Source organism: Vicia villosa, unplaced genomic scaffold (genome assembly GCF_029867415.1).
Source record: "Vicia villosa cultivar HV-30 ecotype Madison, WI unplaced genomic scaffold, Vvil1.0 ctg.000731F_1_1, whole genome shotgun sequence".
NCBI classification, from domain to species: Eukaryota; Viridiplantae; Streptophyta; class Magnoliopsida; order Fabales; family Fabaceae; genus Vicia; species Vicia villosa.
In genome coordinates this window covers 739530-752976 of record NW_026705327.1, presented here as the reverse complement: position 1 = coordinate 752976, position 13447 = coordinate 739530, and the positions used below count along the sequence as shown (strand labels likewise).

At 29.9% G+C, this 13447-nt stretch overlaps 4 protein-coding genes across 4 annotated transcripts; 3 read left to right on the top strand and 1 right to left on the bottom strand.

The window, feature by feature from the left end:
* Positions 1–1058: 1058 nt before the first annotated feature.
* On the top strand, positions 1059–1522 carry LOC131630748 (non-specific lipid-transfer protein A-like). The gene is made up of 2 exons (XM_058901499.1): positions 1059–1411; positions 1513–1522. Exons 1-2 carry the CDS (start codon positions 1059–1061, stop codon positions 1520–1522), a joined length of 363 nt encoding a protein of 120 aa, XP_058757482.1.
* Positions 1523–6563: 5041 nt separating this feature from the next.
* On the bottom strand, positions 6564–7082 carry LOC131630747 (uncharacterized). Its single transcript, XM_058901498.1, has one exon. It carries the CDS (start codon positions 7080–7082, stop codon positions 6564–6566), a length of 519 nt encoding a protein of 172 aa, XP_058757481.1.
* Positions 7083–10665: 3583 nt separating this feature from the next.
* On the top strand, positions 10666–11241 carry LOC131630746 (glutathione S-transferase T2-like). Its single transcript, XM_058901497.1, has one exon. It carries the CDS (start codon positions 10666–10668, stop codon positions 11239–11241), a length of 576 nt encoding a protein of 191 aa, XP_058757480.1.
* Positions 11242–12270: 1029 nt separating this feature from the next.
* LOC131630745 (uncharacterized) lies at positions 12271–13068 on the top strand. The gene is made up of 2 exons (XM_058901496.1): positions 12271–12577; positions 12719–13068. Exons 1-2 carry the CDS (start codon positions 12271–12273, stop codon positions 13066–13068), a joined length of 657 nt encoding a protein of 218 aa, XP_058757479.1.
* Positions 13069–13447: the final 379 nt, after the last annotated feature.

The window sequence follows — 13447 nt, the reverse complement described above, 5'->3', positions numbered from 1 at the left end:
TTGAATACCATACATTTATGAAAGAAAAAAACTAGAGCAATGTCATTTAAAACCTTTCGTAATTTATTATTTAGAATGATTGATTGTATAAATAAATTTAAGTTGACTTTAAAGATCAATTAAGCATTATTTAAAACAAATAAGAAGTCCCTTATTTGTTTAAATACCTGCCTATAAATTAAAGAGGATTTTGATGCAAATCATATTCAAAATTCAAACTATTTAAAAATAGATATTATTTTATATTTTTAATAAATTAAAACAATATTATAATACAAAAATTATATTTTGACTAGTAATAAAATTCACATTGAGTATTAAATAAAATTTACTATTATAAAAACTAAAATAAAATTAATATTTACAGAATAATGGTTAATTAAATAAAATTGAAAGAAAAAAATTTTAATTTTAAAACGAAATAAATTTTCATAAAATAGAAAGCATTCTATAGCTTTTTTACAAGTAAAATATTCTTAAGCTTTGAAATTTTTATTTGCTTTGTCGATTTTCTAAAATATATTTCAATATTTTTATAAATTTTAAGAAATAGAAGGTACAGTCATCATCTATTATTTCCCTCTAATTACTATTTTTTATAAAAAAAAATTATATTCATTAAATACACAATATATTTGATGAAACAACTTAAATTTTAAAAGTAAATTTTTTCTTATAATAAATACAGAGCGAGTATTATATATAGACAATGCCATCAATTAGAAAACAATTATTAATTTTTGTTTTTTTTTGAAAATAAATAGAGTTCTGTATCTCTTATATGCAATTGAATATACTAATTTCTTGAGTTGAGGGTAATTTTAAATACTATAATATATTTAAAATCTTTAATGAACATTTCTTTAAATGGTTTTAATGATGTAGTTATTAGGTTGATTGACCGTTTAAATAATACATTAATTCTAAATTAAAATAAAATAATAAGTTGCTGATTTGTAACATCCATGCCTATAAATTGAAGAGACTTCAGATACAAATCATCATAACCAAAACTGAATAGAAAAACCAAAGCTATATCCATTCATATTGAAATCAAGATGTCGAGTCAGAAAACAGTTTCTGCAACATTAGTTTTATGCATGATAATGACAACAACATTACATGCAAGTGAAATGGATGATGTTTCATGTCCAGAGGCTATTTCAAATCTATTGCCATGTCTAACTTTTCTAACAGGATTTCTTCCACCAACACCATCTGCTGAGTGTTGTACTGGAGCCACTAATTTGTTCAATAAGGCTAACACAACTCCTATTCTGAGAAGTGTCTGCCAATGTCTCAAAGATGCTTCTACTAGGTTTGGAGTTAAACCAGACAGGGCTGCTCAACTTCCACAACTTTGTCACATTAATTTGTCTTTTCCAATTAGTCCTACAGTTGATTGTAGCAAGTATGTTGTTTCTATTGCCTTTTTCTTATTAATTACTTCATACATACTAAAAGTCTTGTTTTTAATTATTATTCTAATTTATTTGTTTTAATTATGTCCAGGATTCAATGATTCTACATTAGTGAAGAAGACTTGAAGAACTACATGGAATTTTTTTATTTTGTTGATGTCCTAGAATGAAGATTAAGATTATGTCAATAAGCAATGTGAAAAATTATTTAGTTTTAATGAAATTTTTAAATAAAAAATAAAATCTATTTTTATACTCTATTTTTTACTTTTAAGTGTTTATTGCTTGATGTTTGGTAAGTTGAAAGTATGTTATTTACGGAAACAAATTATAAAAAAGTATTAAATAAAGTGTGAGTTCAAATTTTGTAAATAAAATTAAAATAATTTATTGCTGAAATAATGTTAGAGGTTCATGGTGAATATAATATTAACAATATTTTATTTATTAAAAAAAACGTGTTAATGAAAAGGTTGGTTTAGCTAATGATAAAGATTATGCAAATATACTAAACTTCTATTTTATTTTGAAAAGCAAAGAAAGAGAAAAGGGATGGGGGAGACACTTTTTATCTTCTCTAAATTTAAATTTGAATTTTTAAACAATTTTCATTTGTTGCCCCGATTTTTAATGGGGATGAAAAATCAAAACCTAAACCAACTTTAAATGAGATCGAGTATTTTTGCCCGACCATTACTCATATAATAAAGTAATTTTTTTAATAAAAATATTTATTTTTTTCAACATGAAATTCTATTACAAATTAAAAATAAAACAATCTCAATTTTTTTAAAGAAATTAAAATGATATATTAAGCACCAAAAAAACCCTTCCATTATTTATATTCCTAGAAGTTTAAACTCTGCTGCCAATAATATTGTTGGAGTTGGGCATAGAGAAGGAGATTGTATGTGGTTGGGTACTTATCCCACCATAAAAGTTGTTGTTATTTCTTCAGTTTGAATCAAAACTATCTTTCCATAAAAAAAACTTAAATAAACAACTTGAATTAAAAATGCAACAAGAACACGAATCAAATAATAGATACAAATCAAAATATTTAAACTTTGACAGCATATTTAATGTTCCAAATGATCAAAACTACTCAATAAACTATGTAATGAAATAAACAGACATTGGGGTGTGTACTAATGTCTCCATTATCCGAAATGTTCTCATATTTTTTAAATAGAGAAAACCCAAACTAAACAGATTTTTGTTGTTAGTATTATTTCATTTTGGATCTTGATATCATGATTTTCACGGTGTTTTAAATTCTATGAATAACAATAAAAGCGTATCCGGATCCATAACGGTGATTCTGGTTTGATTCTCGATTCTTGATTTCAATTGTTCTCTCCTCTCTTCCTTCTTCCTTATGTGTATCTTTGATGATGAAGATACTTTTATGTATTTTTGAGAAATGAGAAGGAATGAGAAAAGTTGGTGTTTCTTGCATAAAGGTGTCCTTTTATAGACACGTTATTTCAACAAAAACATAACCTTAATTGAATTCACAAGTGTCATACAATACGAACATTAAACTATACATGTATATATATACCGATCATATAATATTAACAAGGACTTTTACATAATTCTCATCCTTTCTACATGGCCAACAAACGTCTTGGGCGGTAAACCTTTAGTTAACGGATCCGCTATCATTAAATCTGTACCAATATGTTTAAATGACATCTTTTGTTTCTGCACTTCTTCTTTCACTGGTAAATACTTCAATTCCATGTGTTTAGCAACTTTAGAATATTTATCATTCTTAGAGAAGAAGACAGCTGCAGAATTATCACAATAAATCCTTAACGACCTATCTATACTGTCGATAATACCAAGCCCTAAGGTGAAGTTCCGCAACCACAATGATTGAATTGTGGCCTCAAAGCATGCCACAAATTATGCCTCCATATTAGAAGTAGCATTGGTGGACTGCTTTCCACTCTTCCATGATATTGCTCCTCTAGCCAAAAGAAAAACATATCCAAATGTCGATTTTCTTGAGTCCACACATCCTGCAAAGTCTGAATCTGAGTAGCCAATCACTTCAAGGTGATCTTATCTTCTATATGTGAGGATGTAAGTTTTGGTTCCTTGTAAGTACCTAAGAACTTTCTTTGCAGCTTTTCAGTTATCCATTCCAGGATTACTTTGGTATCGACCTAACATACCAACAACAAAACTAATATCTGGTCGGGTACATGTTTGGGCATACATCAAGCTCCCAACCACTGATGCATAGGGAACAAACTCCATTTCTTTTTGTTCTAATTCATTTTTAGGACATTGCATTTTACTAAACTTGTCCCCTTTCTGAATAGGAACTATCCCTACAGAGCATTTATCCATTATGAATCTCTCTAATATTTTATTTATATATGCTTTTTGAGACAATCCCAATAATCCCTGCGATCTATTACGAAATATCTCTATTCCTATCACATATGATGCCTCACCCATATCCTTCATTTCAAATTTATCGGAGAGAAACTTCTTTACAACATATAACAAAGCAAAATCATTGGCAGCAAGTAAAATATCATCAACATATAAAACTAAAATTATGAATTTGCTCCCACTGACCTTCATATAGATACACCGATCTACGATGTTCTCTACAAAACCGTATGACAAAATAGTATTGTTAAATTTATGATACCATTGTCTGGAAGCTTGCTTTAGTCCATATATTAACTTCTTTAATTTACACACTAAATTTTATTTTCCTGTAGTAACAAAACCTTCAGGTTGAGCCATATACACTTCTTCCTCTAGGTCACCATTTAGAAAGGCGGTCTTCACATCCATTTGGTAAAGCTCTAAGTCATAATGAGTCACCAAAGACAAAACAATTCTCAAAGAGTCCTTCTTTGAAACAGGAGAAAAGGTTTCTTTGTAATCAACACCATCTTTTTGAGTGAAACCTTTGGCAACAAGTCTAGCATTATATCTTTCAATATTGCCTTTCGAGTCTCGTTTGGTTTTAAAGACCAATTTACAACCAACCCATTTTGAACCTTTAGGCAACTCAACTAGATCCCATACATTATTGTCTCCCATTGATTTTAACTCTTCTTTCATAGCATTGAGCCAATTCTCAGAATTGTCACTTTCCATGGCTTGTTTAAATGAGTCTGGATCCTCATCAATGCTCAATTCACATTCATGTTCAAGTGAATAAATAACATAATCATTTGAAATAGCTGGTCTTCTTTGCCTTTTAGACCTTCTTACTTCTATTTGTTGTGTTTCTTCAATCACTTATTCTTGATCATTTGTGACTTGTACATTGTCAACCGGTTCATCAACTATATGTTCATTTTGTGGGTTTTGAATATTAATTTGTTGTCTATGTGTGTTGTATGAAGGTACCACAACCACAAGGATAACAACTTGAGAAGATTCTTTAAGTGACGAAGATTCTCCACGAGTCTCCATAATATCCACTTTACGTGATTTCTCACTCCCACTGAACTGGCCATTCTCAATAAACCGAGCATTACCAGACTCAGTTATTCTCGTACTATGATTAGGACAATAAAAGCTATACCCTTTTTATTTTTTAGGATACCCAATAAAAAAACCACTAATGGTTCTTGCATCAAGCTTCTTTTCATATGGATTATACACCCTTACTTCAGATTGGCATCCCTAAATATGAAGATGCCTTAAACTAGGTTTCCTTCCTGTCCATAGTTCGTAAGGAGTTTTAGGATCTACCTTGCTAGGAATCCTATTGATCAAATATGCAGCGGTCCTTAATGCGTAGGTCCTTAATGATAATGGTACATTACTATAATTTAACATTGACCTAACCATATTCATGAGAGTACGATTCCGCCTTTCAGCCACACCATTTTGTTGTGGTGTGCCAAGCATAATATATTGTGCACATATGCCCCGACTTTCGAGGAACTTTGCAAATGGGCCTGTACATTGTCCTTTCTCATTATATTTTCCATAATACTGACCACCTCTATCAAACCTCACTATCTTCACTTTTCTATCTAATTGTCTTTCCACCTCATCAATGAATACTTTTAACATGTCCACTGATTGAGATTTTTCATGCAATAAATACAAGTAACAATAACGTGAGAAGTCATCAATAAAAGTGATAAAATAATTTTCTCCTCCCCAAGAAGGGACATCAAAGGGACCACAAATATCAGTGTGTATCAATTCAAGAAGTTCACTACTTCTTGTAGAAGAATTCTTAGATATTTGTTTGGAATGTTTTCCTTTAATGCAATCCAAACATATATTCCATCCCCCAAAATTTAATTGAGGTAATACTTCTCCTTTCATTAGCCTCGTTACTCTTTCTTTAGATATGTGACCTAATCTTTGATGCCACAAATAAGCAGAACTCTCATTATTTGTACTTCGCTTACTACTAACAACATGTTCAACATTAAATAAAGATTCTTTAAAATTATCATCAAGATTAAAACGATATAAACCATCAATTAAAATACTAGAACCATAATTGTATGAATCTTTAAACAAAGTAAATACACCGTTTCCATTCCTAAAATTAAAATTCAATCCATCTAACTTTGCAACAGAAACGAAATTCCTAGCACATCCAGGTACATAAAGACAACTTTTCAGATCAATATGATATTATGTATCCAAGACCAATCTATACATCCCTATTCCCTCTATTCGTGCCTTCATTCTGTTTCCCATATAAATAAACTTTTCACTCCCTTTTATGATTTGGATCGAAAGGAATCCGTGTATAATATATGACACATGAGTAGTCGCACCCAAATCAAGCCACCAAGAATTATTTGGTACTTCAATAAGATTTGATTCGAAATTTATGGAAACATAAAACATACCTTTCTTTTCGAAACACATCTTCCTTTTAGGACAATCCTTCTTGAAGTGTCTGTTCTCCTTACAGAAATATCACTTCTTTTCCTTTTGGACTCCACCCTCATTGACCTTTAAAAAAGCTTTTCCATTTTTCTTGTCCTTGTTGTCGGGCTTGACCTTACTGCAACTAGTTTCATCGTTACTCGTGAGATGAACATAATGATCTTTCATCTTCTTTAGCCTCCCTTCTTCTTTAATCAACATAGCTTTAATTTCTTGAAAGTTTCGTTTTTCTTTGATGGTGTTTTAGTTCACCTGGAACTGTCCAAACTCAAGAGGAAGAGAGTTAATGATAAACTGTACAAGAAAAGATTCATTCACATCCATACCTAAGGACTTCAACTTTGCCGCCAAATTTCCCATTTGCGTCACATGATCATGAATGGGTTGAGACCATTCAAACTTCTTAGTCATCAACTCACTCATCAAATTCCCCACAACAAATTTGTCAGTAATTTCAGAATTTGAATACTCTTTCACATTTTTCATAAATTCCATTGCATTTTCAGTGTTGGGTATAGATGGCTTAACATTGTCTGCCATCGTCATTCTCATCAAGTTCAAAGATAATCTGTTGGACCTTTCCCAGGCCTCAAAAAGAGACCTTTCATCTTCGGTACTATCCTCCATAATGGTCGCGGGATTTTCATTCATTATCAATGTCATGTCTAAGTCCATAACACCCAGTTGAAACTGAATCTTTTCAGACCAATTAACATAGTTCAGCCCATTGAACTTTGTCATTGCATTGCCCAAAGCAAACATATTAGTAGCAACTGCAAATATTTAAAATACGCTTATACGTTAATGCTTTGAATAAACTTCAAGGATTCAAACCAATTATCTTTAAACATGTATCTAAATTCACCTTTGGGTGATTCATAAATACATTTCAATAAAATAAACCAATGTTAAATGAAGAATTAGTCATACTTAAAATAACATGCATGTCTATATTTGGATATACAAGCAACGAGTAAATAAATACTTTAATTTCATTAATTATAAGTCATGATCCATCTTTTGATGATCTATATATGTCATATAATAATTATAATTTAACATAAATATGTTATCCATATAACATCAAATCAAAAAACATTTTCATAATTTAGAATCGTAAACTTTAACGAATTCGATCACTTTGGTGATTAACAATTTCTCAATAAAATTATTCTAAAGCAATAATTTATATAAAACAAAACAAAATAAAAAATTGTTAAAACTGTGCACAGAAAGCAAATATACTAAAACGTTAGCATCCGCCCTCGTTAATATATAAGTTCATTACTATCCTGCACTGTTACTATATCATCATGTTAATGTTAATGCAATTCCAACATGGCATAGTAGAATTGTAGAATGATATCATATTTTGGAACAGTGCATTTGCATACTAACATATTATGAGAATTATCTTACCCGTAATCAACATTATTGGTAACATGCTAACGTGTGTGTGTGTGTGTGTGTGTGTGTGTGTGTGTGTGTATATATATATATATATATATATATATATATATATATATATATATATATATATATATATATATATAAGCGGCAGGGTAATTCGAAAACTATCACAATTAATTTTTGTTTTCTATTAACGTTGCAATTTGAAAATTTCAACATATATGTATCAATAGTTTAAAATAATTTTCATACAAGTTAATAATTACCGGAAACTCATAATATCGGTAACCTTGCTCTAATACAAACTGTTAGCATTATTTTATTTTTGATCTTGATATCATGATTTTCACGGTGTTTTAAATTCTATGAAGAACAATAAAAGTGTATTCGGATCCATAACGGCGATTCTGGTCTGGTTCTCAACTATTGATTTCAATTGTTCTCTCCTCTCTTCCTTCTTCCTTATGTGTATCTTTGATGATGAAGATACTCTTATGTATTTTTGAGAAATGAGAAGGAATGAGAAAAGTTGGTGTTTCTTGCAGAAAGGTGTCCTTTTATAGACACTTTATTTCAACAGTTACATCCTATCACAATAGTTATGTCCCAACAATCATGAAGAGAGAGAAGAGGGATTTGTATTTTGAATTTCAAAATTACACCCCTTAGCTTAGTTACCAACTAAACCCAAACAATCATCACATTTAGGTATCTTTATTTAAAGCCAAGTTTTATTTACATGAGTTACACCTAATTAATTAATAAATTAATATTAATCCAACATTCATTGTCAAATTCGGGTCGGACTTAGGTGAATGAATACCTATATGTATGTATTATATTGTCATGCACTACAGCTAACAAGAGAATTTCAGGAGAAGGCACAAAGAGCATCGAAACAGATCAAAGCCAAGAACAACAACAACAACAAAAACTTCTAGGTAAAAAACAACCCCATCCATACTCAAACAAAACTATAAAAAATGAAGCAACAGAAAAACCAACATCATGAATGACACAACAAATCAAAATAGAACAATTTAAAACTAAATTAAAATATCTTACTTTTAGTTAATAAAGTCTTTCAATTCTAACTCAACTACCAAAATATAATTATACATATCTCTGAATCATTTGTACGTAAGTGGTAGGTCTGCTAAATTCAACTACTTTTTTTTTAAATTATCCGTCGTGCAATTTCACTTTCCACACATATATAACTAGTAATATACCCGTGTCTCCGCACAGGTAAAAAATATTTAGTGTAAAATTTATATTGTAAATTGAAAATTCTGTTTATGTATATTTTAACTGCAAATTGAAATAAAAATTTCGTGTCTCAAGTAAAGGCAATTGTTAGTTAAAAAAAGATATTATGCTGATAATGCCCTGTGAGAAAAATAAAAATTTTGACATTTGAAAATAAGAATTTTGTGTTTTAAATAAAGGTAAATGTTTATTAAAATAAAATATATAGCTGCAAATTGAAAATAAAAATTTCGTGTCTCAAATAAAGGCAATTGTTAATTAAAAAAAAGATATTTTGTTGATAATGCCCCGTGAGAAAAATAAAAATTTTGACATTTAAAAATAAGAATATTGTGTTTTAAATAAAGGTAAATTGTTATTAAAATAAAATATATATTTTGTTGATAATGACCCGTGAGAAAAAGAAAATAGTTTGACATTTAAAAATATAAATTTTGTGTCTCAAATAAAGACAAATGTTAATTAAAATAAAAGAGATGTGAGAAAAAAAGAAATTTAACTGACAATGATTCGTGAGAAAAGAGAAATTTTAATATTTTAATATAAAAATTTCGTCTACATTTTAAAAATATATTAATTAATATTTTTAATAATAGTAAATAAATAGAAATGATTTTATGTAGTGTAAAATCTATTTAAATATAAATATAAATTTAAAATAAATTATTTAATTATAAAATAAATAATAATAATAATAATTAAAATTCAATTGTATTGAATAATTTTATATAAAAATAAATAAAGAATTCGTAAGATAAAGAAATAAAAGGGAAATTTTAATGTTTGAAAAAATATTTTCATTGTGAAATTCAAAACACAATGGTTTTAATGAAGTGGTTATAGTGAAGAGAGAGATAAAAGCTATTTAGACCATCTCCAACGCACGTTATTTTCCATTTCGTTCGGCAGTTGTCAATTTTTTTTAAAGCATGCAGTCCGCCACGCATGTATGAGGTGAAGTGCAATGCAACAATACTTTACATTAAAATAATATTAAAAAATTAGTCGTTGCTCAACGGCTCTTCTTTTTTTTTTTTTAATTTTGTTTGGTTATAAATAGAAGCCAATATTTTTCAAATTGTATCTCATAAATTTATTTCTCTCACAATTTTATCATCCTATATTTTACCAAATTTTTCATCTTACTTGTTCAAATTATTATTGTTAAGGTCAAATGGACCATAATCAATATAATTTTCAACAATCTATGTTCCATCTCATACAAAATCAGTAAAATTCTAATCCTCAAAATTCTCAATTTCCCCCACCACCAACAAACTCTACCGTATTTTTTTCGCCACCAAACAACCCAAATATGTATTTTAGACCACAGATAAATACTCATGGGATGATTTTTTCTCATCATGAACCCGAAACACCAAATGGGTTTATGCCCGAACGTCAAGTTCCACAATTTTCAACTCAAGTTGGTATTGAAAATATTACAATTGATAAAGAAAAAAGGCGTTCAGTTAAAAAAAAAACCTCGAGAGGTATTCACAAGGGAAGAAGATACACTTCTTATGCAATCATGGCTCAATGTTTAAAAGGATCCAATTGTGGGAGTTGATCAAAAATTCGATAGCTTTTGGTTAAGAATCACCGATAATTATAACCAATATCGTGGGTAGTCCCGAGAAAAGCTACAAGGCCAATTAAAATCTCGATGGCATCGAATAAATGGCCTTGTTCAAAAACTTGTTGGGTGTTACAAACAAGCTGTTCATGGAAAAAAAGTGGGGAATCAGAGAAAGATATCTTAGTCAATGCACATGTTTTTTTTGAACAAGATAAAGGTGCACCATTCAATCCTGAGTATGCATGGAGGCTTTTAAAAGATGAACGTAAATGGATGGGAGCATCCACCAAAAATTCTTCAAAGAGAACAAAGAATTCTACTAGTGGTGCATACATGGCATCACCAAACTCAGAGACACCTTCAAGTTATGAGTTTAACGCATCATCTCCAATGGAGCGTCCAATGGGACAAAAGGCGGCAAAACGAAAAGGTAAGGAAAAGGAAAATACAAATGAAACGGAACCTCCTTCTAGTGTTATTTCTGATACAATGAATAAAAGAATGGATTTAATGGAAAATCTAGCACGACTTAAGGAGGAAGAAAACAAATTAGTCAAGGAAAAGATGGAGTCTGAAGCACGACTTAAGGAGGAAGAAAACAAATTAATCAAGGAAAATATGGAGTTTGAAGCAATGCAATTCATAATGTCAGACACTTCTTGATGAATGATACTCAGCGTGAATTTCATGACAAATGTTGTAATAACCTAAAAGAAAAATATGGATGGTAATAATATGCAGTGTTCTAGTATTTATTATATTTAAGTATTATGTAGTACTTGTTATGTATCAACAACTATTGTAATAAGATGCAACATTCTAGTATTTATTATATTTCAAATATTATTCAAATTAGTCGTTATTCAAATTAAATATTATTCAAACTAGCCGTTATTCAAATTAAATATTATTCAAATTAGTCGTTATTCAAATTAAAAATTATTCAAACTAGCCATTATTCAAACTAGCCGTTATTCAAATTAAATATTATTCAAACTAGCCGTTATTCAAATTAAATATTATTCAAATTAGTCGTTATTCAAATTAAATATTATTCAAACTAGCCATTATTCAAACTAGCCGTTATTCAAATTAAATATTATTCAAACTAGCCGTTATTCAAATTAAATATTATTCAAATTAGTCGTTATTCAAACTATCCGTTATTCAAATTAAATATTATTCAAACTAGCCGTTATTCAAATTAAATATTATTCAAACTAGCCGTTATTCAAATTAAATATTATTCAAACTAGCCGTTATTCAAATTAAATATTATTTAAACTAGCCTTATATATACCTTCATTCTTTTCTCACTTTTCTATCACCCTCTCTCATTCTTCTATCATTTTCCTATCATCCTTCTCTCATTCTTTTATCATTTTTCTATCATCATTCCCTCACTTCAATGGATTCAAACAATTCAAACAACCTCAACAAACTTTCTTGGAAGGTGATTGAAGAAGAACTTATGGATAACACAGATGAAGAACTATTGTTGTCAATGCTCGAGAAGGAACGTCAATCTGGAAGTTCATCAAGAAAAAAAGAAGATCAGTGATAAATCAGAATCGCGAAGAAGGGCATATACGATTAGTCAACGACTACTTCTCAGAAAATCCAGTATACACAGATGCCCAATTTCGTAGAAGGTTTAGAATGCATAGGCATTTATTTCTTCGAATTGTATAAATGCTTGGAAATTATGAAGAATATTTTCAAATGAGGGTTGATGCAACTTGTAAAATTGGTCTTTCACCATTGCAGAAGTGCACTTTTGCTATTTGTATGTTAGCATATAGATCTTCTGCTGACATTGTAGACGAATATGTTCGAATTGGTGAAAGTACGTCAATTGAGTGCTTAGAGAGATTCGTAAGGGGCGTGAATGAGGTATTTGGGGCCGAGTATTTGCGAAGGCCTAATAACAATGATGTTGAACATCTTTTACAAATGGGGGAGTCGCGTGGATTTCCAGGCATGCTAGGTTCCATTGATTGTATGCATTGAGAATGGAAGAATTGTCCTGTTGCATGGAAAGGACAATTTTGTTGAGGTGATCATGGTAAACCCACGATCATGCTTGAAACAGTGGCATCGCAAGACTTGTGGATTTGGAATGCATTTTTTGGTATTGCAGGTTCGAACAATGACATTGATGTGTTAAACCAATCCAATGTGTTTAATGATATTTTGGAAGGACGTGCTGCTAGTGTGCAATATACAATCAATGGATCTCCATATAATATGGGATATTATTTAGCGGATGGTATATATCCTGAGTGGGCTACATTTGTCAAAACCATTTCGATGCCGCAAGGAGTAAAGAGAAAACTATTTGCACAACACCAAGAATCAGCTGGAAAGGATGTGGAACGGGCATTTGGAGTGCTTCAATCTAGTTTTGCAATAATACGTGGTCCAACGCGTGCTTGGTACATGAAACCCTCAAGCATACCATATATGCTTGCATCATATTGCACAACATGATTGTCGAAGACGAACGACATACAAATGAAGGTGATTATTTAACGGTCCTCATTCGAATCTTGCAACAAGACTACACTGAAGAGAAACTCTTCGTGAAAAACAAGTTCATCGCCAACTTCAAGGAGATCTAGTCGAGCATATTTGGGAACGTTTAGGACATGAGGACGATGAAAATTAAATTTGAAAAATTCTGTTTTGTAATTTATTTTTATTGTTTTTAATTATATGTCATGCATTTGAGATTAATTTTAATTATAATTTTAAATTTTATGTTTAATTTTATTTATTTTATATTAATTAAAATTTAAATTATTATTTTAAATCAAATAAAATTTAGTATGAATAAAATATTAATATACAAAGTAAAATTGTGGGACCC

Coding starts and splice junctions, on each gene's coding strand:
- LOC131630745 (XM_058901496.1), top strand. CDS start 12,271: ATGCTTGGAAATTATGAAGAATATTTTCAAATGAGGGTTGATGCAACT. Junction 12,578..12,718: donor CATGCTAGGTTCCATTGATT/GTATGCATTGAG, acceptor TTGGTATTGCAG/GTTCGAACAATGACATTGAT.
- LOC131630747 (XM_058901498.1), bottom strand. CDS start 7,082: ATGTTTGCTTTGGGCAATGCAATGACAAAGTTCAATGGGCTGAACTAT.
- LOC131630746 (XM_058901497.1), top strand. CDS start 10,666: ATGGCATCGAATAAATGGCCTTGTTCAAAAACTTGTTGGGTGTTACAA.
- LOC131630748 (XM_058901499.1), top strand. CDS start 1,059: ATGTCGAGTCAGAAAACAGTTTCTGCAACATTAGTTTTATGCATGATA.